The 27,169-nt window shown below is 38.2% G+C and overlaps 1 protein-coding gene across 2 annotated transcripts in view; it reads left to right on the forward strand.

Moving 5' to 3' along the window:
- Positions 1-276: 276 nt before the first annotated feature.
- AFAP1 (actin filament associated protein 1) overlaps positions 277-27,169 on the forward strand; it is a gene marked incomplete at both ends in the record, with an annotated part of 60,437 nt that continues 33,544 nt past the window's right edge. For both annotated transcript variants that reach the window (XM_080631383.1, XM_080631384.1), the window contains 5 exons: positions 277-403; positions 5,583-5,680; positions 17,343-17,451; positions 22,662-22,873; positions 25,835-26,014. In XM_080631383.1, coding sequence (XP_080487509.1) covers positions 277-403; positions 5,583-5,680; positions 17,343-17,451; positions 22,662-22,873; positions 25,835-26,014 — 726 coding nt within the window. The remainder of the gene's footprint in view (positions 404-5,582; positions 5,681-17,342; positions 17,452-22,661; positions 22,874-25,834; positions 26,015-27,169) is intronic.

Here is a 27,169-nt window from a genome sequence, read left to right on the forward strand (position 1 = left end):
ACTTTTGTCTAGTGCTGGCTTGATGATGTGGTATGTGAAAAGAACTGTCTTTTCTGCACCAATTTTGAGATAACTCTTACTAGTGCCAGTAGTGCTCACTAATGGGCTATTCTCTTGGGTTTACTAATGAATAGTCCATTTCCAGCAGGGAGAACTGTACATTTTTTAAGAAATACTAGAAAATAACTATGAATGTGGATAAATGAGAATTAATTCTCTCTTTTTTCTAAATGGGGCTTTTTAGAAAAAGTAATTATCTTTCTTTGTCTTTCAGCCATGGAAGAGTTAATAGTTGAGCTGCGCCTGTTTCTTGAGCTTCTGGACCATGAATATCTAACTTCTACTGTCAGGGAGAAGAAGGCGGTAATAACGAACATTCTCCTGAGGATACAGTCATCAAAAGGTCAGTGTCAGGGGAGGGTGTTCTTGCTTGTAGAATGCACAGAATTAGGTTTAAGTGAAATAGGTTTAAGGGCTAAAGACAAGCCACAGATTGAAGCAAGACAGAAAGACAGAGTGAAGCCAAAGTATAACTTTCCTGAACACTTTCCTTCATGCTCAGCAGTAAAATATAGCACAAGGCATACTGAAAGTATCTTGGGTGCACACGGGTGAACCCAGCCACAAAATTATGTGCTACATGGAATGTTTTCACTTCTGCTGAGAGTGGTTACTTCATTTTATTTGTGGCAACAATGCTATTTATGAGTTTTGATGGAAAACTTATACTGTATCAGGGAGTGCTGGCCACAGTACAGTTCTGTAGATGTGTGGCGCTGCATGCTGCATCTCTGTCAAATGACCCAAATCCATCAAAAGGCTTGATATTAAGGTTCCCAATATGTTTGGTTTGCATTTCGCAATTAGAGGTATATACACTTCCCCCTTCCCATAGAAAACCATTCTGATTGCACAATCACTTTTGTCTCCATGAAGATTATGGAACTGAATGCTACATGAATGATTCAGTGTGTACAGTGACCTCTCTATACACCTTACGTGAAGATTATTCCTCAGTATTTTTTCTAGCAATACGCTTACATTTCCTTACAACACCTTTCCATATGAAAGTGGCATCAGGGTTATAAGACCCCTGTCTCTCCTATATTTGACACTGACAGAAATACTGTCAGTGTAAACCCTCAGTGTTTAGCTGTTTGAAAAATACCAGAGTGTGTTGAAGAAAAATGCCACATTGTGAGCAGCTGCATTTCTCATGATTTGTTTCTTCTCCAGTTCTAAAAAAATATGGTCTTGTTTTATGCAGTGTTTCCCCCTTCAGTAAAGAAATCACTTTTGCCGTAGGATACAAGTCCAAGAAAATTAACTTGAAAATAATGATTGTCCTCCTTTCTGTTTGGACATTCTTAAAGACCCATCGCTATTTTTACTTTCCTACTGAAAGAAGGAAGCAGGTACTGATTTCACATATTGTGGAAGGAAGCTTCATGCTCCAAAAGCTGATCAAAATATAACAAAGCCCCCCAAACCAAAATCTGTAAACAAGAATCTGAAATTTGCTATGTCTAGAAAGAGCTTTATTTTATAGTTCAAAATAATGTCAGTAATTCTGATCTAACACTGCATGTTCTCCTTGTAATCTTTTCAACTAGATTTATTAAGAAAGATGTTAGGCTTCCTCAAGAAGTCAAATGACATTCTGTGGCCGGCTTTGCAAACACAGGGAAGGGTTGTCATGTCCTTTCCTTCTGGATTGTAGATAGTGTTGCAGCTCTACAACTAGAGCTGCAGCTCCAGTAGTAAATTAAGCAGTGCTGGGTATATTGCTGAACCTTAGAACTCAATTATTTATTCTGGTAAATTATGGAGTGGTCCTTGGCATGGATTTGGCCTGAGCTGACTTGTCTCCTCCATTGGTTCCTAGGCATGATGTGCGAGTTAGCATGGCCAAAGATCTGTTCCCAGCAAACAGTTCGAAATCATCACCCTCCACCTTTGTTTTGGGGGGTGAGAGATTTTAATCCTGTGGATAGCAATTTCTCCATACCAAAGCACCTTCATAGGCGTGTTTAGTTTATGACTCCAGATGTGGCCAAGGATAAAAAGACCCAAGGTACATAGCTTTGTGTCTTTCAGAACCTACCATTCTGGTTTTAAAGCCTATTAGGGATATATAACAAGATCCACTACATCCTATTACAGGATCCATCCATTAGCAAGATCCATAGACGATCCTTCTATTAAGTGGTAGGGTTTAGCTCAGTGCAGTTGTTACTGAAACATTTTACCTACTTCTAGTGTCTACATTCAAGGAGATGAAATTTAGACATTTCAAAGAAAAGTCATAAAAGTGTTTGAAGGATCCAGAAATATGCGTTCAAATTACCTAAATGAGGCATCATAATTAATCTTGATGTAGAAAAGGAGTGACTGAGAATGAGCTCTTAGACTTACAACAGTAAGTGCAATGGCTGAATATTTGTTTCAAAGTGGAAATAAAGCACATGTTTTGAGCACTGAAACTATGAACTCATGGAAGAACTTTGTAAGCTCTGCATGCCATTGCTGGCATTTCATCAAAATGGAATATTTTGCTAAAAGATATGCTCTGGTTCAAACAAGAATTAGTTCAAGGAAATCCCATAGTTCAGTTAAGCAAGAGGTCATAGGACTATGCTTTATAGGTCTATAAACTCTAGTTTATGGAACTGCAATTTAAATAGTGTTTAAGCCAGCATGGCCTATAAAAAAAGCATCCTGTTTCTCTCCCCAGGCTACTCATTCTTGCTCATCACGTATTGCATCTTTCCTTCTGCTAGCACAAGCATTATTTGCTTTTTCGGTTTTTTGCTGGTTTAGTTCTAACTGGTGTCACATCCCTGGTCTGGTTCAACCTGAGGCTACACACATGCTTACGCTGGCATGAAGGAGAGGTTAGTGCAGGGACAGGAACAAGGCAGGGAAGGAGAGGAAATGCCTTCTTGAGAGCTCTGCCTTCCCGTGCTGGCTTCAAGTGTGTGTGAAACTACCCAGGGAGTCATGTACTCTACTGGATCTGACCCTGCTGCTTTTTTTATCAGTTATAACATTCAGTACTCCCATCCCTTTGAAACTATTCATCTCTTCATTAAAATCAAAAGCAATAAACGATGCATAAACCCACAGTACTCTGTAACTAAGTTGAACTGTCATTCGGAGTCTGTTTTTCAAAACGTTGTTTTACTCCACCCACATAACTCCACAAGAACTTTTGGGTCGCTGGCACAGTTTAAGAGGCCTGAGGACTATGCTGAGTTCAGGCTCTTCATATGCATTTGCAAAAATCTACTATGTGAACATAATATTTATATATTATTTATTATATATAATATAATAAATATAAAATATAATTTATTATTATATAATATATTATATATTTATATATAATATTCAACAGAATATTTCGATTGCTGGAGCAAACCATGGGGAATGGTAATGGAGGATCTGGGCAACTGGGAAGTGGCTGGGCTCTTCATAACATCTGGAAATGGACAATTATGTTTTTCTTTGTAAAGGTGTGGAAATTACTATAATGGTCTGGTTATTTTTTTTGTAAAATACTTATAAGTCAATAATTTCTTACTTGGGGAATTCTTCAGAAATCTTTTGCCTTGTTTTGTTCCATTTCTCCAACACACATTGTTTTCTTCATTTAATATCTTTTGAGCAGAGAGAACTATGCCAGGCAGATGTGTTCTTCAGGTCATAGATGCCTGGCCTCAACATGCCCCATGTCCAAATCAGTGGTTACTCTGAATAGTTGGCAAAATTATAAACTTTATTTTTCTTCCTGGGTCTTGGCATGCCCAATGGATTATAGATCTGAAGAAAACACTTGGCATTTCCTTCTGAAACTTAGACTTTCTTCTAAAAACAAAGTCACAAATAGTTTATTTTGGAGTAGGAAATGTTGCTAGATTTAGTCATTTAATATGACTGTCAACTTTGCCTGTTTTCCTTAAAGGGACCTGATGCTGTAAATCTATAGTGCTCACTTTGCTGTATAATTTGGTAGAAGAAAATCAGTGTTAGAGCAGGTTCTTGCTTAAATGCACATGGTTTAAAATTGGGGGAAAACTAGTTTCCTTCATATTTGACTTTTGGCTGCTATGTAAAGCATGGGAGACTTGGATATGGATAGCAGTCATTATACGGATTCATCCTACTTAAAGAGGAACAAGTGAAAGTTATACTGGGAAAAAAGGAAAAAAGATTGGAATGTTTCCCAGAACTAATCCCCCTTTTGATTTGTAAGAAGAAAAGAGAATCTGTAGCCCTTGGAGGCAGTTTGTTTTATCACTGTTGGTTTTCAATCCATGACTTCACAGCCAGTGGGACTGATGTATTATGGCAAGAAACATTTAATCATTGATTACATTTTCAAGAATTATATGATCTTGACCAAAGGACATCCATTTGACCATGTAAATATACATTTTAAAACCTAAACTAAACACTACGAGCTAAATTCAGTCTAGGGGTAAGCAGAGTACAATCCATTGACCGAATTTTTGCCAGAACATTAGGGAGATGCATCTTAATCTCACTTTTAATATTTAGAAAAATAAACAACATCATATTCCTATGAAGTGAGTTCAACTGTGATGTAGATTAGTGTGCCAAAACCTCAAAATGAGTGGGTGACTCCTCTTTTCCCCAGGGAGGGAGATGTAACAGTGATACAAAGGACCTTCAAAGCAGCTTTTATGTTAGCTTCCTGTTCCCTTTTCAAATTCACCTGGAAAGCTATGGATTATTTTTAAGAAATGAGGGATGAGTTAATGGTGAGTTGTTTAGGGCAGTGTTCCTGCCAGCAGCAGCATGCTCCAGGTTGGCATGTCACACCATACTGCATCTCCCAGGACTTGTGCAGACTTGCATCGTGGCTCCACGATCAGAGATGGTTGTGGCAACAGGATCATGCCCAGGGAACATGGGCACTGTGAGCTTGGCCATATAGCTGTCACCATTGCTGTCAGGAAGGCAGGGTCTCCTCTTCTGCCCTTTTTCCCACTCTGTTGGCATGAAAGGTGGTTTTGGACTCGCTTCTGCTTGATGGCTTTGCCCCTCCAAATGTGTCATGGGAACAACTGTTGCTTGTCTCCCCTGGTAAAAGGCAGCCAGCCACATAGTGCCCACAGGCTGACTGTTTATTCACTGTACAATGCCATTGGGGTGTTCACAAGTGTGTTCACATCTTACCTCCATAAATGGTTTTATCTATATGGTAGATGCCTGGCAACATGTTTGAATTTTAGCTGTTTGAATCTTTCAGTTCCAGATGCATAGGCAGTTCAGAATGATTTCCTGCATATTTTTTCTGTGTCTGGTATTTGTTGACCCAAACAGCATATATGTCATTATCATATAGAGCAAGCATGTGTTTGTTCTGCTTGATTAAATTCCTGAATTCCCAGCATTCCTCCAGTCCTGCCTCAATCACCACACTTGGGGGGTAGGCTATGTGCAGCACTGCATGCCAGATCTTGGTGTGTGACAGTCAGACATGGTGCCCACATGTGGAAAAAATGTCCTGTTTGCATCCACCACCGTGCTAAGTGATGCCTGTTGCTCTTCTACAGGTTTAGAAATAAAAGAACATGTACAGAAGCAAGAAGTCACCAACAGTTTGCCGGCGCCTCCTCAAATGCCTCTACCAGAAATACCTCAGCAGTGGCTGGTGAGTGTTAATCTAAATATATAAATATATTTTCAAGAGAGAATATATTTGTGATAAGCAATAACAAATTGTTACAAGGGGAAGGAGCCTGCAGGTCCAGGGAAATTTGTATTCCTATCACTTTCCACTCTGCTTGAGGGAATCAGGTTCAATTTGCAGAACAGAAGGCAAAAAATGCCCTATGGTGAAATAAGCTTGGGAACAGGTCACCTGCAAAGGCTGTGGAAACACAATCTTTGGCAATTTTCAAAGTTCAATTGGCAAAAGTCTGAGCAAGACTTAAGATTAACTTCAAAGGTTGACCTGCCTTGTGGTGGAGGTTGGCCTAGCCCACATGTGCCAGTCAGTTTCTTATGATTTTAATGATCAGCTTTTCCTGGAGTAAGCGTTATGAAAAGATTCCCTCTTGACAGCCGGAAAATGAAGGCTCAGAGTTTCAAAACGAAGGAATAATACTTCTTTTTTTTTTTTTAAGAATTCCAAGTCTTTAGTGCCCTTCTGTGCTCAGTCTCTGGGTGGGAAATTCCTTGCAGAACAAGTAGAAGTGCATGTTCTTGGAGATGTTTATAGCAAAGATACTGATTGAGATCTCTAATTCAATCCCTCCAGTTGGGAGCAGCTGTCTTGTTATTGAATAAACTATAAACATATTTTAATGCTCCTCTATTACTGACTTCACAGAAGATTTGAAGAAAACATTTTCAGCTTTTTCTTAGAGAAGTAGAAGCAAATCATGGGTTAACCCATTGAAAGGTGGACACAGTCTTAGCCCTAATACTTAAAATTATCCATATTTTTATTCATCTGTGGGAAATTTTGTGCATGGTGACAAAGACAATCCATGGAGGCTCACATTCATTGGCTGAATCAGGAAGTACAGATGCAGCTTACAGAGGCAGAACTGAATGGCTGACATTCTGCTTCATTTTAGTGTATTACTCTGTTACCCCATTTCTGCCCAGTTCTAAGAGATATATAAGATATATATATCTTATATAAGCCAGTAGCAGATTATGAGCATAAGAACTAATTTATCAGACTAAACTCTTGGCCAGCCTTTCATAATACTTTTGTAATTACCTTTATTTGATGGTGAATAATGCTGTGTATTGCAGAACAAAGTAAAAAAACCCCAACAAACATGTATTATGTAGGATACCTTAATCATAGTTTATCCCTCAGCACTGCCAACTTTTGGTTTGTGACCTGAACAAGATTTTTGATATGCTGAAATCATTATAGGAAGAAAATGTTTGTGGTAGAAACATTCATATCCAGACCTGGTATATATACTGTAGCAAAATTCAACTAAAAGGGATGCATTAAGATAATTATGCATAGATTTGAAGGGATGCAAAAGTTGTCTTATTAATATTCAGTGAAACCTGGAGAATCCATTTCATGGTTAACAGTGCCTGAAAATGATTATTTTTCTTTAATTCAAGATGCATATAGCATAAATTACAAGGGAATAGATTGATGAGAGGCAGGAAAATAATGCAAAATGCACATGCCTTTGAAATGTAGACTTTAGGTCCTGACTTCATAAACTGAAGCCAGTTGAGATTCTCCTTCTTTCATGTTTATGTAGGTTCAGTTTAATAAATTGGCTCTGAAGATTTAAATTGTTTTTCTAAAGACAACTGACCTGCTTTTCCTTTCTCATACACTAATGAGTAAATTCCCTTAAAGTTGGTACAGCTGCAGTGAGTGAAATAGTGTGAAATATGAATTAGGTCCAGGAGGTCAACACTGGTTTTTGCAGTAGTTCAGTTTGGATTTTTGAGTAACAAAAATACTTCCCTGAGATCCAGTGGGAATTACCATGGAAGCTGATGCAGAGCCGGTTGGTCTGGAGCACAGTCTTCCTATATTGAGCCTGGCAAAGTGGAGCTTGAACATGGCCATCCCCTCCAACCTGCCTGTAATGCTGCAGACACTTCATCTCAGTGAAGTTACCAAACTCACCTGGTTTTTTGCATAGTGGTGGAAGCTGATTTTTACCAGTTTTTCTGCAATTCCTTTGCTGATGCCAGGCAGTGGCAGTTTCTACCTCCCTTTCTGGTGTCCGTGTCACTTTGAGATCAGCCACGAAATGCCCCAGGCCTCTTGTTGACTTGCAGTATCCAAATACAGGTTATGATCTATTTTAAGATGATAACACATTGTAATTAGTGAAAAAGATGACAGATTGCTGCTGTCCTGCTAAAGATCAGGTGGAGTCAGAAAGAAAGGACAAAACCATCAGCTTTTTGACCTTTGAACACAGGGGCAAGCTCAAACCACAGTCTGACAGTTTAAAAACTTCTCCTGAAGTCATGTTGAACTAATGGAATTGATCATTAGCTGTTTATTTGAAACCTTTCCCTATTAGATGCGTCTTTGTTAGCCTCTCAATTATTAGTATGATCAGAGACTTTCATATTGTCTTCCTTTTTACATCAGGCTGGGTATCAGTGACAATGGCCAAGATGTAATTTTTTCTTCTGTTAATGCTCCTGTGACAGAAATACTGAGCTACTTTTCCTAGCCACTTTTCATAGACCGTGCTTTCTTAGTTGAGTAAAAGAAATCTCCTAGACCCACTAAAGGACAGGAAATTCTGCTCCTGGCTGCCCTTCTTCACACAGCAAATTGGAAGTCATGTTGTATGGTATCTCTTTTTCCCAGCCATTCAGGACAGAAGCATTGTCTACTTGCTGAATAACATGGTGGTCTCAGCCTCCAGTGGAAACACAGTGGGCTGGTGGAACATAAGATTTTACTGGAAGTGGGAATCAATAACTTTAAATGCACTAAGCGCTGTTATTGAGTATGATGAAAGTTAAAGTTTCATTTACACCACTGTTTCCCTTTATGGCACTCAAGGGATTCTGCATTCAAAAATATTTAGTTTGAATTGATGTTTAAGCTTTTACTTATGTAAAGATGTGTGGGTGGGAAGGAATTCAATACCCCTTAAAGTAGTGCCAGGAGACAGAATTATGTGTGGGCAGGTGCTGTGCAAGGTTTCCTTTGTAAATCTGTAAATAGACCTGCATATTTGCTCAGGCCAAATCTTGTATCAGTTTTGTTATTCATCAGCCCATGAACAAAGAGTGTAAACTTAATTTGATTTAGAAACGTGCTGTTAATAGTTTAAATGAAGTCTCCCGTTATTAAAACATATTAAAGCCTGGAGAGTTTTCCTGGACTCAGTGGGCTTTAGACCGGGTCTTAAAATTGAGGGACAAATTTGGACCTCGCATGTACTTTACTTGAATAGAGTGAATCACTATGTACACATTCTCTTAGTAATTCTCTTCTTCTGTGTACATCTGGTCTACCAGACTTTCTGTCAGAAAGCACAAATCCTCACTTGCTTTAGCTTTTGCATACAGCTGCTTCAGATGGCTGGCAAAGTAAAAGCTGCAGATAAAGAATGTGAGCATAAGGGCAAATTGGGAGTCCTGCTACAGAACTGAAAGGCCATTTGCTTGGGTGCTTTAGGATTTGCTTGTTAGCATGCATACAATGCCATCAGCTAGGGAAGCTTTGCCTAGCTCCGCAGCAGAGGAGATCACGCTGTTTAAAACAGTCATATTGGTCCTCCCCTCTTAACTCTACTTTACTGAGAGGGCTTGTGTCTTTTAGCCTGCTTTCTCCATCTCTACATCATCAGGTACTGTTACGATATTTCCTTGCTCTTGACAGGCAAGTAGCAGTGGTAGATGATGAGTTTGGAGGAATAACAGAGCCAAGGTTCTGTGTGTACCTCTAAGTGCTGCTGATGGTTTAACACCTGGGATCTCATCATTGCGCTATCATCAAGTTGCCTTGAAATATGTTTTCCATTGAGGCTGTAGGATAACATCCGGTGTGTCCTGCTGCTCAGATGCGCCTGAGGATTACTGGCATGAATTATCCCCAGCATGACAGTGACAGAATACTTCCAGCCTCCAAGCATTTGGTTGTCATATTACATCTGACAGTTGGTGATTTCAGTGCACTCTGCAGTCCAACTAAATCAAATACAAACAGCACACTTAGCTATTTTTCATGATTTTCACAGTAAAATTGAGTATATGTTTTGTTTTTCCTGGAATATTGTCAATTTAATAGTTATTTAACCACAACAAGTGTCCAGCAAGGTGCCAGAACCCCTGCAGATAGAAATCAGAAGGACAGGTCCTGCAACATACAGAGTCAGTCTGTAGGAGTGTTTCATATATATGGGTTTCCTATTGTGGAGAAGTGGTTTGACAGCCTCCCTTTATCTGGCTGCCTGGTATACTCTTAGATATTTATTAGAAAATGCTGAAAGGAGAGAGTGTCCTTGGAGAAGAAAAGAATCGTCCAGAAATCAAAAGGATTTTTGACGTGATATATCACCAATTACATTAACCATTCTTTGAGCAACAACCAAAAAAGTGCCAGTCTTTAAGCTTCTTCTAAAATATGCAGTGAGGCTAGTGCTGTAAACAAAGCAAGGGCTCATGTGCGTGGTTCTAATTTATGGCCTGCGCTTAAACCATGACAGCAAGTACTTACAAACCTTTATTTCATCTTGTTTTTCCTTCTAACACTGAAAAGCAGTTGTTATTATTCTCTGTTCATCTTAAAAGAAAATCTTAGGATCATATTGGCCTTGGAGTCTTTTTCTTGCAGGACATTTTTAAAAGCCACAGAAAAGAATTAAACAAAAATTCAGCTGTTTAATTCAGAGCTGGCCAGTAGCTTCAGCTTGAACAGATCTCAACAAGTTCTTCTGTAAGGAAGGAACAACTAAAGGGGCTTTTTTGATTACTCACTGCAGTCACTCTTACTGCAGGCAATTATAAAATATTGACCTTTCAGAACTGTACCAAAATCTACTTACTAGAATGTAGGTTTCTTTAACCCACTATTTCAATTTGAAAGGCTGTTCCACCATCCCAAAGTTGGTTGCCAGAAGAAAGAAAAATATCATTTTCTTTCCTTGCCTTCGTACCTGTGCCTCAGATATCTTTTGAAATTGCAATCATATTTCTCTCAGGTTTCATTGCATATAAGAAAGGCTCTAGCAGTTTCATTTTGATCTATAGTTTAATTGTGGTTAACTACACCAGTATTTCTCCCATGCACCTGCTGTAAGGTTCATGTTAAAGTTTGATCATGAGTGACCAAAACAGCAGAGTCTTCAGGACATAGAATCATAGAATTATAGAATCATTTAGGTTGGAAAAAACCTTTAAGATCATAGAGTCCAAGCATTAACCTAGCACTGCCCCTAAACTATGTCTCTAAGCACCCCTTCTACATGTCTTTGTAAAACTCCAGGAATGGTGACTCCATTGCTTTCCTGGGCAGCCTGTTCCAGTGCTTGATAACCCCTTTGGTGAAAAAGTTTTTCTTAATATCCAATCTAAATCTCCCCTAGCTCAGCTTAAGGCCATTTCCTCTTGTCCTATTGCTTGTTACTTGGGAGAAGAGCCCGACCCCCACCTCACTACAACCTCCTTTCAGGTAGCTGTAGAGAGTGATAAGGTCCCTCCTGAGCCTTCTCTTCTCCAGACTGAACACCCCCAGGTCCCTCAGCTGTTCCCCATCACACTTGTGCTCTAGACCCTTCACCAGCTCCATTGCCCTTTTCTGGACCCACTCCAGCACCTCAATGTCTGTCTTGTAGTGAGAGACCCAGAACCGAACACAGGATTTGAGGTGTGGCCTTACCAGTGCCAAATACAGGGGGATGATAATTTTCCTCTTCCTGAACACAGGAACATCTTTTCTGATACAAACCAGGATGCTATTGGCCTTCTTGGCCACCTGGGCATACTGTGTGAAATACTTTCAATTATCATTTGTGATTACATAAGGAATAAGGATAAAGAAATTTTTGCAGCCTCTGTTGTGTTGGTCGTGTCATGCAGGACGCTGTAGTCACCATTTCTATTTCCTTTGGGTGGGGTTGGTATATTATTGTTGATCATTTATTTCACATTTGCAAATGGTATCAAAAGTTTTAGTTAAAGTAATTTCCTTCTTAGTTCACTTATAATATGTCTTTTTAATAATGGAACATCACCACATTTCAAAGCTTTCATCATGTCTAAGCTGCCAGAATGAGCTGTTCCTGACTGCCTTTAAGTAGAATTTGTATTTAAAATGGATGAGCTCAGGTCAGGTTTAGAGTAGGATTGAAATGCTTTTCGATATACTATGTGGGTTTCTTACTATTTACATATGGTCCTCTTCACTGCCATCTTTACCTTCCTGTTGCTTAAGTCAAGGGGTTATCGAGTTATCTAGTCAGAAGTCAGATGTGTTGTGAAATATTTGTGTTTGTGAAATGATAACTTAGTTCTTGGTGAGGTTACTGTGTAAATGATCTCTAGACAATCTTCTGATCAAGATATAGAGCCGTACTATGCCCTGAGTCATTCCTTAAATTCAAGCAAGTCTGTTCAGATCTCTTTCCCATCACCAGGCTGTTCTTTGTGACGCTGTGATCTGTTTATGGTCACTGTACTCTATATGCTAAGCACGTTTCCAGAGATACCTTTAATTAGCCATTCACTCCTGAGTCAGCCGGCACACTCAGGCTGTATTAGATGTACCTCCACTCCCAGGAGGACAGCATGTGAAGTACTTCCTTTTGATCTTACTCTTAAGCTTGCTCAACTCATTGTCCAGGAAAAGCTAAGGAAAACCTTTGCTTGTGCTAACACTCATCCTCTACCTCGTAATCCCTTCTGCTTGCATTTCCTCCTTGCCCTCATGTGCTCACCACTGCAGCAGGAGCTAATGGGTTACCCATCCAGCTCTTTGTAGGATTGTTGTGGGGTGCTGAGCCTCCCATCGTGTCTGACTCTGGCTGATGATTTCTTGGCCAATTCCTTTAGTTTTTTTTCCTGGTAGCACTGGTGTCCCAGAGGCATGTACTGTAATTGGAGGGGTACACTCAGCGATGGTTGGGTGGGACTGTACCAACAGCCTCTCATGCAGCTGTGTTACCCACCTCATGGTGGGACTGACAGAGTTACTCTGATTAAAAAAGCTGAGCTTGGTGTCTGGCTGGCTGGTTTGCTGTCTTCTTTCAGATACACTCAGAAGAGGAAAAGAGAAGTTCTTTGACTTCTTTCACATTATTTGGTGCCTGGTTTTGTAGAGTTTGGCTGACAAGCTGAGAAATTAATAACCTTAGAATATGGAGCTGAGGTCAAATGAAGAATTCTTCTCAGCTTCTGCTTGTCTACCCTCAGGCTAGTATTTTCCTCCTGCACAGTTCAATATGGTCTTAACACCCCATATAGTCAGCGCTTTTGTACTGAATAAATCAAAGATCCATTCAGGTTCTCAACTGCTGGCAAGAAACGATGACTTCCATTTATTGCCTGAGCAATTCTGAGTTTATCTAATTGCTTTCATACCAAGTCCAGGGCAAGTACTAATGCCCAATTTCCAGCATTTACAGCAGTATGACAAAACCTATTTGAAATCTGCAGTCAATAATTTTGCCAGTTGTATTGATACTCAGATTTTATTATTAATCTTGCTTTCTGGACATCCATTTTTTTACATGTGGGGAGAAGGATCGTAAGTGTTTGAGCACTCTTTCCCTCTCCAAGCTGAGGATGCAGTGGGGTTGTACAGAGGTTAGGTCTAAGTTTCTCCAAAGCAAATGGCATGTGCATGTGTCAAGGTTTCTTCTTGACAGCCCACATTTGCCTGCTGGCTTCTGAATAGCTTTATTATGCATCACCCGTGTGTGACCACTTTTCCAGTCTCATGTTGCTGCTTTCAGTGTTGAGGGCTTACGTAGCAGCTGGCTTCATAGTCCGGCTGGATCCGAATTGGTGGTTGATCTAATAATGCACATGCAAGCATGGCCCTTGAATTGCTGGCAGCCTTTGCCTGCAGCATGAGCGTACTGACAGTTTCTGCTAAAGTCACTGCTTTGCGCTGGAAATCTCCACGTCCTAAATCATTGCATAAAGGAAGGTGTTTCTTTCTATTTCCTGCAGAGTGTAAGTCTTCACTGGGGTGTAAAGTGATTTTATATCCTCAGGCCCCTATATGATGACATTTATTTTCCTCTGTCTTTCATACTGCTTTCCACACTATATACTTCCATATAGTCAGCAGATATTAGCTAGACTATCCCTAAAAAAAAGTTACTGCCTATCTTGCTAGATATCCTTGCACAGAAGGGGGAATGAAAGTAATATATCTCCAAAGAGAAAAACAGTTTATTTGCGGAACACAGAGGGGCAAGTGGAGGGGAAGACCGTAATATGCCATAAAATTAATATTTCCACTGAATCTGTTTCATAGTGTCCAGTAGAATAATGAGTATTATTATCCAAGTAAATATTGCTTGTTATATTTGTGTGTTTCTCATAACAATCCCTTCTGTAAACTGGAGTTGGGCATCCCATGCACGAATCCAGTCTTAGCATTTGTGCTAATGCCTCTTTGCAGGTTGCCAGGTCTTTCCTCCAGATACCACTCAAACTACACATGTTCTAGGGTTTTTTTGAGATTTAATCCTTTTATAGAATATGTAAATAGTTTTGTGGGTTTCATGTCCTTTTTATTTTTCAGGCAAACTAATAAAAAGTTATTGAATAAAGAATTATTTCAGTTCATAATTCATAACTTCATCAAAATTCTTCCACTAAAAAATTGCCAAGTTGAATGAATTAAACAATACAATGAGCAATACTAAAAAAAGCATAGCACTGTAAATATTAGTAAGTAATACCAGAATGCTCAGATGTACTTTTTACGTTTCTTGATGCTCAAACTCTTACATATTCCATAGCTCTTAACAGATGTGGCTGTTTATGGTAGAGATTTTGAGTGAGATATTTGTATTCTGTATTTAATCAGCTGGGTTTTCTTTCAATATTAAAGCAGCCTTGCTTTAATCAGAAAGTATTTAATGTTTGATGTTTCTGTTTCTCCTAATAATTCTTTAAAATATAAAATAATTGTTTTCAACTTTGTTATGGCAAGCACTGCAAAATGCATTTCAGAGAGGAGGGCCCAGTTAATTCAGCAATGGATTCCATCTGTGTTGATGTTGGCTGCACAGTCCAACCGGCCCCAGCTGTATGAAGTAACTGGTGCTCCAGCAGGGTCGAATTCAGACAAGCACCATTTGTGTTTCATTTCCTTTTTTTCTTTCTTTCTGAATAACATTTTGTCTAAAAACAAGGATTTCCCCCCTCCTACTCCTGATCTTTATTGGAACTTTTATTTGTTTCTGGATAAAAGATTGCTTTGAAACCCCAGTGCTGTCAAGTCAAAATTGGAATGACTCTTGGGATGGGTATTTCCTGGGTGAGTTAGGTTTAATAATGATAGGAATTTCATATATTGTATATACACCTGACTGGAAAAATAGTCTAAGGCTAGACCAAGATATTAATATGTCTGTTTAATGAAAGGGGTTGTATGAATCAGCACTGCCCCAGGAACCATCCTTAACCCCAACTCACTTGAGCAAGGCTCTGCCCACCTAAAGGGAGAAAATACAAACTCTTTGAAGGCAGTTCCTCATACTGTGTCTAGCAATTCAGGATACACGGAGCTGATGTGTGCAGGTGTATAGGGTAAAATTAATAATTGCTGACAATTTTCCAATAGTAGTATTTTTTATGTTCCTTACACCTGTTCCACAGCAGCAGCTATCCTTGAAAGATTCATTTATTTTGGGATGTTGTGCAGGTTTGCAATGTGAGGACTTTTCCAACAGAATTACAGGGACACTACACTAAAAGTCATATTTTTTTCATTATTTTCATTCTTTGACAGATAAGTCCTCTGGTAAAACTGGTCTGTGAGGAAAACTCATTTGGTTCATATTGCAGATAACAGTAATTGTCATCTCTTATCTGTAATTGAGTGTGACATATGAAGTTGGCTATATCATTTGATATAGAAGTAATATTAGTGTAATAGTCTGACCACGAATGTCTGTATTCAGTCATGATTTGGTTCATTGTTCATGAGGAAGTTTCTGATTTTACTTGGTACACAAAGGGAAGTGAGTGCTGGATGAGCTGAAGTGCAGATTTAGACACTAGCTCCTTGCCTCCCTGCACATTGGGAATACACAAGCACTTACCTGAAAGGTGGAATAACCTACTGGATATGAGTTTAACTACAGAGCACCCTAAAGGTGGGACTTTCTTAGGGTCTTTCTTAGGTTTGTAATCAGTAATGAAATGTGGAGATGTCTAGCATTGACATATGCAAAGATGAATTCAGCCTTGAAAGTTCCCACAGAAGTAATCCCATTCCAGCTAATGCCATGTTTTAATAAAGCTCAAATTCCTCCTTTGTAACTTTACATCTATAGCCAAAGAGGAGTATAGTCACTATGGCTTCATCTATATTATGTGGAAGAAGGCTCCATGCCTCTGCTGGACAGTTCAGCCCACCTGAATTGCAGTCCAGAAGTATCTGTATCTGACCATGAGCAAAGCTCACCCCAACTAGTTCCTTACTTCAGTGTCTCTATTCATTTCCCTACTTTAGACTGGATCAGTCCAATGCAGCCAAACACCATTACATCTCTTTCATTACAAGAAAAAAAGAGAAAGAGGTATTGAAAAAAAAATGTTACTACAGAAATGAGACTCTGCTTATGAGTTTTATTTTTGTAATCGCACAATAAGCCACTTATGCTGGAAAAAGACTTCAGTATTTTCTGTAATATGAAAATACGGAACTAAAAACCTGTGGCAAATATGAATGAGTTCTATAAAATACAGTTGTTTTGGTACTTGTTAAGGAAATAGAACAGCAAAGTCATATGGAAGAAGTCACGGAGTATTAAATTTACTTTGTTACTATATCAACATACCAGCAGTCAGTCAGTTTTAAATTTAAAACAGGTTTATATTTAGAAAATAAACATTTTAGAATTTGACCTGGTATTTGAAATATTTATTTTATCATATAATAGTTTCTTGATGTCCCAAACTTTTCATTGGTTCTGGCTCAGTTTTCATTATGTAGAAATAACATTTTTAAAATTAATGTCTATATTAAGAATTGATTTGCCATTGAAAACCAAAATGATCACAAAAATACGGTCTAAATTATCTGTCCTTGATCTCTGCCAGCCCAGGCTATTTAACTTTAATAAAGTGTCCAACCAAGCTGTTATTTGCTGCTGTAATATAAATAATTTTAGGTGCAAAATACTTATGCATAAGCCTTAACATTGTAAAATGCTCTATGCACAGAAATCTTTTTCCTACATAGACCCTTTAGATTTCTAGTTCTTCAATAAAGAACTATATCTTTTTAACATTTTGACAATAATACTACATTTTAAAATGGATCATTACAGTATGAAGCATAATTAAGTCACTTCATTGCTTCAAATCTCATCCTTTACTTATTATTATTTAATTATAACAACTTATGAGGAAATTGAGGTTTAGGCTTGTTTCCCTTTTAAAAGATGTTATCCTGCAAAACACACTTTATTCAAAGGATGTCTAATTCACCCCTTCAGAGTCTTGCCTTCAGAGAGAGTTAGCAAAAGAAACAGTCACAAGAGCAACCACTGGGTTTATGACGCTGATAATATTAGCACTTACCATGAGCAGATGTTCTGATCATGTTTAATTTAACAGTTTGTTGGTCTGTAATCACTTTTTCTTTTTGTTTTTTCTTCATTTAGCCACCAGATAATGGGCCTCCACCGTTACCAACTTCTTCCCTTCCTGAAGGCTATTATGAAGAGGCAGTGCCACTTAGTCCTGGGAAGGCTCCTGAGTACATCACTTCCAGTGAGTAATACATTTGCAGATTCCAGTTTCTGAGCAATTGCTAATTCCAGTGTCTTTCAACTTTTCTAGTTCTCAACAGTCACATCTCTATTAGCGCTGTGGTGATGTGTCACAAGCATGGCTTTGATCATTTCGGGATGGTTCTGGTTATCCTTCCTGGCCATGCATTGGTCTGGCTTGCAGGACTGTGTTGATGTGAACAAACCAGGCTCCTTTAGAGGAAACTAAACCTGGAACTCAAGTTGGGTGCCCATAAACATACTTCAGCTGCTCTTGGAGACAGAGGGTCCAAATCCGTAGCTTTGAACCATGAATGTGGTGGGGGCATTGGATCAGGAGTCCAGAGTTAAGCATCATCCAGATGCTCCAATATCTCTGAGCTGGCGATACTGTAAATGTAGAGGTCTCAGAAACTGGTGCTGATCTGCAGATCTACTCATATGCCTTTATTGCACTGAATTGCTTGCTAAAGTAGACAAATAATAAGAAAACAGGAATTATCAAAAAGGTGTCGTTTGCAGCATTTCTGATAGCAAATTGTGGCAAGGGGTTAATCAGTCATGCTGATTCCCACAAGCAATGTTTGATGCATATGACAGTATTTTTGTGACTACTTATTTAGTGTAAAAGGCAGAGGGCTGCCTCCTAACTGACCACCAGAACGTCCTTCTGCAACACACACTCTATTTCATGTCCAATACTTATCCAAAGACCTTATACAAAGTGGAGCTATACTGAGAGCATGCTGATGGAACGCTGAAATGACTGCTGTGAGCATTTACACAGGGTCAGTCAACAGGACATTGTGTACCAAAACATTGCAAAGATTTTTCTTTTTGCTGTTTTTCTCTTGGCTGGGGTAATTTACTATTCCTGTATGGCTGATTTATCGTTAATCATTATTTTCTGTGGCCCAGAGATTAAAGGCATAACTTCCCCCATTTTATGGCAACTTTTATTATTTGAACAAGTGAATAAAATATATCTGTTCCTAAAACATGCATAGGAGTCACCTTAGAACATTAATTATCCATTTGTACACTGTACAAACTGAGGTTATCTGGCAGCTCTTAATTTACCAAAGAAATTCAAGGTAAGAAGGAGTTTCATATACTGTATGAAGGAACATTAGCAGAGCAGCAGAATCACTCCTCTCTTCATTTCCTCCTTTGAATGCTGCAGGGTGGTCCTGCTACACCCTATAATTCAGTGAACTGCTGATTTGTGTTTTGCCATTAAACAAGAGCCATGCTCAGGCATAAAAATGTTAATAGTACAAATATTAATAGCACTGCTAAATGATTGCCTAAGGAGAAGAAAAAAGACAAAATATGAAACTGATTTATTGTACTTAGCCATACAAATCCATAAAAATATTTAAGATATCAGCCTTAAAAGTTCATTAATAATTCTATAATTTAAGTATATATATATATATATACAGACATTAAAAGTTCTGTTAGTGTAGCTCACTATACGTTTCACTAGCTGTGATTTTTCTCTGGTTCATTATGTCCTGACCTCCATACCGTCTCTTAATTTGTGTTAAAAGTATTCCACTTTTCATCAACAATAAAGTTCCTTTTAAATTCAATATGCCATTAGTAATATATCCCCAGTCAAGCAAAACTTCCAATGAAACCACTTGTATGGTGATTAAACTAAGCCATTAAAGTGGTGTACTAACCAAAGATGTAGTGTTAGCTGTTCAGTCTGTTTGAGATGAAGAAGACCATTACAAAGAAGTGCACAAATAAACTGCTGAACTGTTGGGATAGATGTCATTATCCTACATAAATATTCTTATGGAATACTTTTGTAATGTCATTAATAGCAAGGAGGCTTATGTGCCATGTGTCCTACAGGTGGACAGGAACTGAACAAATTTGCAGAATATAGGTTGTGAAAATGAAATATCTGTAACTTTACCTAGTCCCTGTAATCTGTCTGTAAACAGTTGCATGGAGATGAAAACAAGACTGTATATGCCTTGTCTGATAATTCTTTGTTAAAAGCTACTGATCTGTACAACATACCTAAATTATTCCAGACTTTGGAATATGCTATTGCAAATAATGAGAAAGTCCACTTTAACATTTTCACCCTTTACCTGTGAAAAATTTTGGGGAAGATAAGGGTGAAAAGACAATTCCAAAAGCACCTAGAATAATCAGAAAACACAGATCCAAAAACCAAAAAGTAGATTAACAGCATTGGTACACATTGTATCAGTGCATCCTAAGTTTTTGAGGCTTCAGTAGACTTAATAAAACCACTTTAGTTTGGAAAGACATTTTTTACTTTTTTCTACACATGCTGGTTTGTGTCTCAGAGCTTGAAAGCCTTGTTTTGGATGTGATACAGCAGTTTGGAGAAACAAAGAATAGAAGCTGGATGTGGCGAAGGGCAGCAAAGTTTCAGCCAGGATGATATGAGTACTCCAAGGTGGTCATCCTTCCTGGTGTGGGTCTCTCAGCAAACTCTTCTTCTGGCCAAGAGTCCCACAAACCCAAGAAGAGAAACATAAGGAGTAGTTAATGGGCAGGATATGGCAGCATTTCCCCAGGGATACCATGAGACTGTGTGAGGATGGGAGCCTCTGAAGTTCCAATTGGCTCTCATCCTCCCATAGACAGAGATTTGGATGAACCTGCAACTGCTGTGCCAGCAGAGTCCCTCTGCTGATCATACAACATATGGCTAACATGATATCTGCACTTGGACTGCTTGTGAGCCATACAGGAAGTACCTGTAAGATATTTAACATGCAGAATTTCAATCTCTACTTCTAAGTCTCAATCAGCACTTTCTACAATTAACTTTTTTAGAAACTGGTAAAACTTGTGGTAAGAACAAAAATAATAAATTTAATGCTGTGAGGAAAAAGCAATGATTTAACCCAGTAACTCTGCTGAAAAGAATGAGACATTGTTATATAGTATGAAGAAAGCAACTTTTCGATATGTGGCCAAGAGATGACTAAGAATTTTATCCAAGGTGAAACCTTGTTTTCTGCAATATGAAGAAGTTAAATCATGTCATAAAGAGGAACGAAAAACAATGTGTTAAAACAGATTAAGTTTTTGCATCCCGTTGATTGATGCGCTTAAAAATGGAGATGGGGAAGGCATATTAGATAGACCATCCTCTGACTGAAAAGTCTTTGACTCTCATGCAACTATCCCTTCTTCAGAGTGTACTCAGAGTGTAGGAAAACAACCCTGCTCCACTCTCAGGAGGACTGTATTTGAGGATTTTTCCTCCTGTACAGTCATGTTTCAAGTTGGTCTGATGAAAACTAACCCCCAAACACTCTTACTTTGAAAAGGTGATTTCTCAATTTTGGAGGAAAAATCTCATTAGTAATTAAACTGAAAAATGCTGCCAGAATAGTATTTCCACAGCCAATATGTCCATACGTCAATACGTGCCTAGTGACGTCTTATGCTACTAACCCCAAAGAAACGAGGTAAGTTGCTGAATAATATTATTGCCAAAACTAGAACAAAATCACAAATGAGGTAAGAGTACTGCAGAAATGGAGCAAACATCAAAGTGAACACTGTGACAGTGGCGTAGCTGCAACAAAGATCACTGCTGAATCTGAAGAAAGGTTGAGGAGGTTATGGGCATCTAAGTATCTGAAAAGGGAAAGGCAGTTGTTAAAGATGAAGTTCCCAGACAGACAGCAACTTCAGGTTATGGCAGCTTGTCCCTTAGCCCATGCCTCTGGAAGAAGACCTTGAAGATGCTGGTTTAATGACTAGACCTTTCATCTTCATACAACACCACATGAATCGTTCTGCCTCTGTTTTGAAAAGGCTGGCATGCTATTGTGTGTTTGAGACTGGTAACTGATCTCTCAAGCATCTCCTGATGTTTCTGTGTGAAAGTTTGTGGATAGCCGCTCCAAAAACAGATCTGGTGGGAGAAGGTTTTGTTTTGGTTCTGGTTTCGATGGGATTTTTTTTAGGCTTTTTTCCTTCTTTATGGAGAGGAAGAAGGAAGAGATGGATGAAGCAGCAAGTTCTACCAGATCTGACACATTCTTTTAAACAAATATGCAAAAACAAATACTCTGGAATAAATATTTCCAAATCTGTCAGTTTAAACATCTACCCTAGATTTTTCCATTTTTCTCTTGATTTTTGTAAAGCAAGTGAAAAATAGTACTGTTTTATTATGGATAATCATCTGAGGCTTTTATCACCTGCCCATATGGAGCTGCCCCAAACCAAATGCTCTGTAGCAGAATTGACCATTAATTGGTAATTAATTAAAATAAATAAATAATAATGAAACATATTATTCCAGAACTTCAGATTTTACTTTCATTTCATTTTGGAACGGAGTTATACTGTTTTGTGCACTTCTATGGAAACACAAATAGGATCAGAATATCTAGTCTTGATTCAGAGATGTGCGGTTTGGGTATGCACAAAGCAGGAACTCACGTAGAATGAACTTTCCAGCAATCCATTCTCTTGTCCTCTTCCCAGTTGTCCCAGGTCTCCTTCCTACATTCCAACTGTGTCCTAAATACCTAGGTAAAGCAAATGAGAGATTTTTCTTCCACCTTCTGGCCTAAAAATATATCAAAGTCTGCTTGAAATGTTTAGATGAAATTTCAGCTGTTAAAAATATTCTAATCAATTTTCCTCCATAGGAGCAGGATTAAACTGTTCAGGCTAAGAACATAACAAATGGTTTTTGCAGAATGCTTCAGAATTATGTGAAATGTTATGGTAGGTAGATAGTGCCCCATAACGTACTTTGGTGACCTTCATCATATTCAGTGTTTGTTTCTTGATATGCTGTACTAATATTGGTATTTTTGTGCCTACAGTTTGCATTATGCAATAGGGCAGGATGTAGAGGTTTCTCTGTAAAAAAATTACAAAAGGCGAAGGTAGCTGCCAAATAATATTTGGAAGATAATCAAACACTCCCTAAAATTCTAGCTATGTATTCCCAGCTATTCTTTCAATTAAAATGCCCAAGGTGTCAATATGGGTCTTCTATAAAGTGGAACTTCACCTCTTACTCAATTAACTTAATGTATTGATGCCACTTAGCATTAAATCAGTAATTTGTTCATGGCTGACTTTCAAAAGCCTTAATTTAAAATGAAGCCTGTTGAGATTTCGAGTTATTTCAGTACACTTCATGGCTGAATGTTTTAACTTGACACTTTTACACTTTTCTTAAAGATTATGACTCAGATGCTATGAGCAGCTCTTATGAATCCTATGATGAAGAGGAAGAGGATGGAAAGGGGAAGAAAATGAGACATCAGTGGCCTTCCGAGGAAGCTTCTATGGATCTGGTGAAAGATGCCAAAATCTGTGCCTTCCTCCTTAGAAAGAAACGATTTGGCCAATGGACCAAACTACTGTGTGTTATCAAAGAAAACAAACTACTGGTAATTTTTATTTTTATGTAGCTGTATTTTCTTTATACCTTTTAGATGATGTATTTATTTTTACAGGACTCTGGTTTGGAATATATTCTGCAGAGAGTGGCCAAGTCTACAGTAACCTTACCAAAGAGTTTGGTCATGATTTACCGAAGAAGCACTGAAATTATAAGTGCAGCATTATGCCACTTAGAACTTTGATTTTTAGTGCACTTAAACCCAGGCAGTTCCCTAATATTGGAAAGAAAGTCTGGCCTATTATCTTCTAACATATTTCATTTGGAAAAAGAAAATGCTGAAACTGTAAATCCAATCTTTCGTTCCCTGAGGACAAAAAATCTCATAGGGAGCTTTGTGTATGAACTGTTAGATCAGACTGCTGGAGAGAAAAGTCCCTTGTTAGACTGAGAATTCACTTGGCAGCATAAACCGTGGTAATGTATACACTTTAAACTAAACCTTTGCCATCTGTTCTGCAGTAATTACAGATGCAGTATTCACATGATGCACAGCTGCGGTATAGAAAGAAAAGAAACAAGTGAATGTATTTGTTCCTTAAGCAAATCTGTTATGTTTCTTTCTGATTGGTGGCACCAGTAAAAGATTCCATAAGTTAGTAAATAATCTGCTCATAGACTTCTTTTTATTTTCTGAAAAGAGAGCCTAATTGTGTGAAAGAGATATTTCTGTGTCACTGTAAGTGAACTAGTGCTTACAGTAATAAATAAGTTGGGTTCTCAGGCAGTTCCTGCCTTCCTATCTGGTGTTTCCAACAGTTGTAACTAATTATGTAAGCGGTAATTACTGCAATCTAGCTAATGTTAAAAGCTGGTGATAGAACATTTTCTGTAGAGCCTCATTATTCTACACTGATACAATGTAGCTTAGCTGTGTTCACTTTCCAAGCTCATTTGTGCTTATGGCAGTGTAGGAACTAACAGCATATGAAATAGATGTAAGAAGTTTCTGAAAATATAATTGGAATGAATTTGCTAGATTTCAGTGGTTACTGAGGATTTAATTTTCGTATGCTCCTCTATTTAAATGTCAAAAAGAATCTTGATTCTGATTCAGTTTTTATTATATTGTTATAATGCCATTATCCTTAGTTCACATTTTTATCACCATATATCAGGATCAGATTTCAAGACCATCTGATAGCTTGAAGAAAAGAAAGAGGGAAAGAAACAGATTTTTCCCTGAAGTCATACAATATTTCTTCTGCAATTATGTTTGTTTCTGTATAGAAATATGGGGTTTTTTTGATTTTCATTTCCTCTAGCCACATGTGTGGTCTGAAAAGCTTTTTTTTCCTTACAGGGATTGTCTTTCAGTAATTCTGTAATGGGGATTAAGAAAATAAAAATCACAATAGGAGTCTAACGACCAAGTTACACTAGAGTGGTTTATTGTTTGAACGAGGCCTTAGACATTTAACATATGAGATATGCAAGTAAAACAAATATATGTTCTTAGGGATTAGTAATTGCTTGTGTTATAAATGCAGCTGTCATCATAACCCCAAAATATTTTAATTAGAATTAGACATTAGAAATAACTTTTCAGAGGGAATCATTTTTCACTTGAAGACCTTTAATATTGGAATACTTCAGGCTTAGTAATGTAGAATTGTAAATAAGATGTTTAAATTAATATAAAGAAAATTATATGCTGTTTATTTCTTTTTAAAGACACTAATGTTGCATGTTTTCAAGATTTCATAGCTTGAAAACTTAATATTTTTTTTAATGTTGCACACTTACAATCTGTGACCATGCTGGAGAAACTTTGAGTTAACGGGCTGTGGAGAAAAAAGGTGAATTATGAGTGATTTGCAGAGGCTGGTTTAGAGTGGCTGTATTTGCTCAGCCGAAGTTGTAGTGTTTATAATACACTTTTAACAGCTACTGTCTTCCTGACGGTTGCATCATGATGTGAATACAGCTGAAGACCTGCAAAAGTTCATGTGCATTTCTCTGTTCACATTTATACTTGACTATTCTATGTATGCATATACTAATCAGTCTTCTTTGTTAGCAGATACGTTCTATATTATCAAACACCTTTATAACCTTCATGCTTCTTTGAAAGGCCAGTTTACATATGTTCATAAAATAAGTGGACATTCATATGTACAGTTAAATGTCATCTGTAATCTGGCAGTATGACAGGTTTAAGAGCCACAGTTGTACTGATGTGTTGGAAGGTAGGAATAGGGACTGGGCCTATAGGGTAAGTGTTGTAACCCTTCATCTTTAGATCACTAGTTCAGATACAGAGCAGGTCATCAGAGATCCAGCATGAAATGACATTGGCAACATTTACTAAAGAGGGAAAAGGAAATCGTATAGGTTATATAGTTTTATCCAGGAGCTTACAAAGTAAACTAACATAGAGATTCATGCAGTGTTGTGCAGTGACTATTAAACTGTATTGGCTGAAAATGTGGGACTTTGCCCACTTTCCAATTTTTTTTGACTTTTCTTAAGAAAAAGAAGAACTGAGTAAAGCGTGTGCCTGTGTCTTTGCAACTGCAGCTGCAGGGACTGATGCAGTCTGCCTAGATAAGTACGGCTGTTGCTGGAGGGCAGGATAAACATTTGGGATTTAAAGTCGTTTACAAGTTTATTCTGCTGCTATGTGTGAACAGATACCCTAAATCACTCTTTTCCTACCTGATCAAGGTCAAGCTTGAGTCATAAGGTTAACACAGAGAAGCTTAATGCTCTCCATGTGTTGTACCTGTCCTAAAATAAAAGATGTCTATTAACGTCAGTATGGAAGTGATTTTGCTTTACAGAGGGGATGAGAAGGAGAAATGCAAAGTTGGCGTTGGCTGAACTCTGTGGTATGTGGTAAAGGGGTGCTTGAAAATTATTAAAAAATAGCATTTCTATATAATAAAATCTTTTCCCCAAGGTTCAGAAAGGTGATATCTAACTTTTGAACTTCCTTACCATTTTTTAGTGTTACAAAAGTTCCAAGGACCAGCAGCCCCAGATGGAGCTGCTCCTGAATGACTGCAGTATCACATACATTCCCAAAGACAGCAAAAAGAAGAAGCATGAACTGAAAATCTCGCACCAAGGAGCAGATGCCCTGGTTCTGGCAGTGCAGAGTAAAGAGCAGGCAGAACAGTGGCTAAAGGTAAGGGCGGGGTTTCTGACCAAGAGCTTTTCCGTCCACAAAGTGCTTCTATTCCCTGTTCAATTGCTGTTAAAAACTGAGATAAGACATCAACATTCAGACCATTTAAATCCCATGTAATTTGGGACTGCAGGATCAGGCCTTGAAGCAACTCCTTGGGCAATCCAGCTCAGGATTACACAGATGATGCTGCTGTGTATGGTTCTCACTGCTAATTACACAATAATCTGGAACTGAGAGGAGAGGCAATTCCCTTCCATCTTCATTCTCAGCTCGTTTTTGAGAAAGCTATTAGTAGTGAGCTGAAGATTGAAATTCCCTAAGGTGTAGAGGAGACTGGAACCCAGGTTGCTTTTTGGAGTGGTGTATTGCATAGCTGTCATAATCTACCTTGCAATATAGGGATAACAACATCACAGTCCTCTTTTCAAAAAGCAGGAGATACCTGTTTGAATTCTTCCAGATGGAGAAAAGTCCTTCAACTTCCTGAAGTCACCACAAGTTCGCTAATCCTGGATTAGCAGCGTATCATCTGTTATGGTTTGTTCTGGGAATGCAGACTTCTGAGAAATGGGATTTTGTAATCTTTCACTCCTTTCTGTTCATTGTCGACAAATGTGGAAAATCCCAACGCAAGGGCTGCAGTTTTAGATCCTAACCAGAATACTAGTATTTATGTTGGACTTTGCCAGTCTGAAATGCGGAGGTCAGTGAAGTAATGTGGGAAACCATCGCTGCAGTTTCAGTAGCTTGTTTTTAAAACTTTGAAATCCAGCCTTTTAAATGCATGTCTGAATACATAAGACTCATCAGGCATCCTGCATGCTGTGCTCTGATCTAACCTTATATGGTACTTATTTTTCTAAGAATAAATTGTATTTTTCCAGATACAATCGAATTAAAGACATAGGAATTTCCTGGTGGCAAATAGTTTTTTCTGCAGAAGGAGACATAAAATGCAGCTCAAGAGTTATGAGTTCGGCCGTGAGCTAATTTACTAAATCGAATATTAATCTGTAATTTCCTATTTTCCGATACTGAATATAGCTTTTGGGGGTTTGCAGTTTGTGTGTGTTTGGTTTTGACTGCAAATTTAGCTTAGAAAATACACTGTCTATTGTCTTTTTTAATAGAAACTAACCACAGCAGTGTATT

Source organism: Psittacula echo (assembly GCF_963264785.1).
Source record: "Psittacula echo genome assembly, chromosome: 1".
NCBI classification, from domain to species: Eukaryota; Metazoa; Chordata; class Aves; order Psittaciformes; family Psittacidae; genus Psittacula; species Psittacula echo.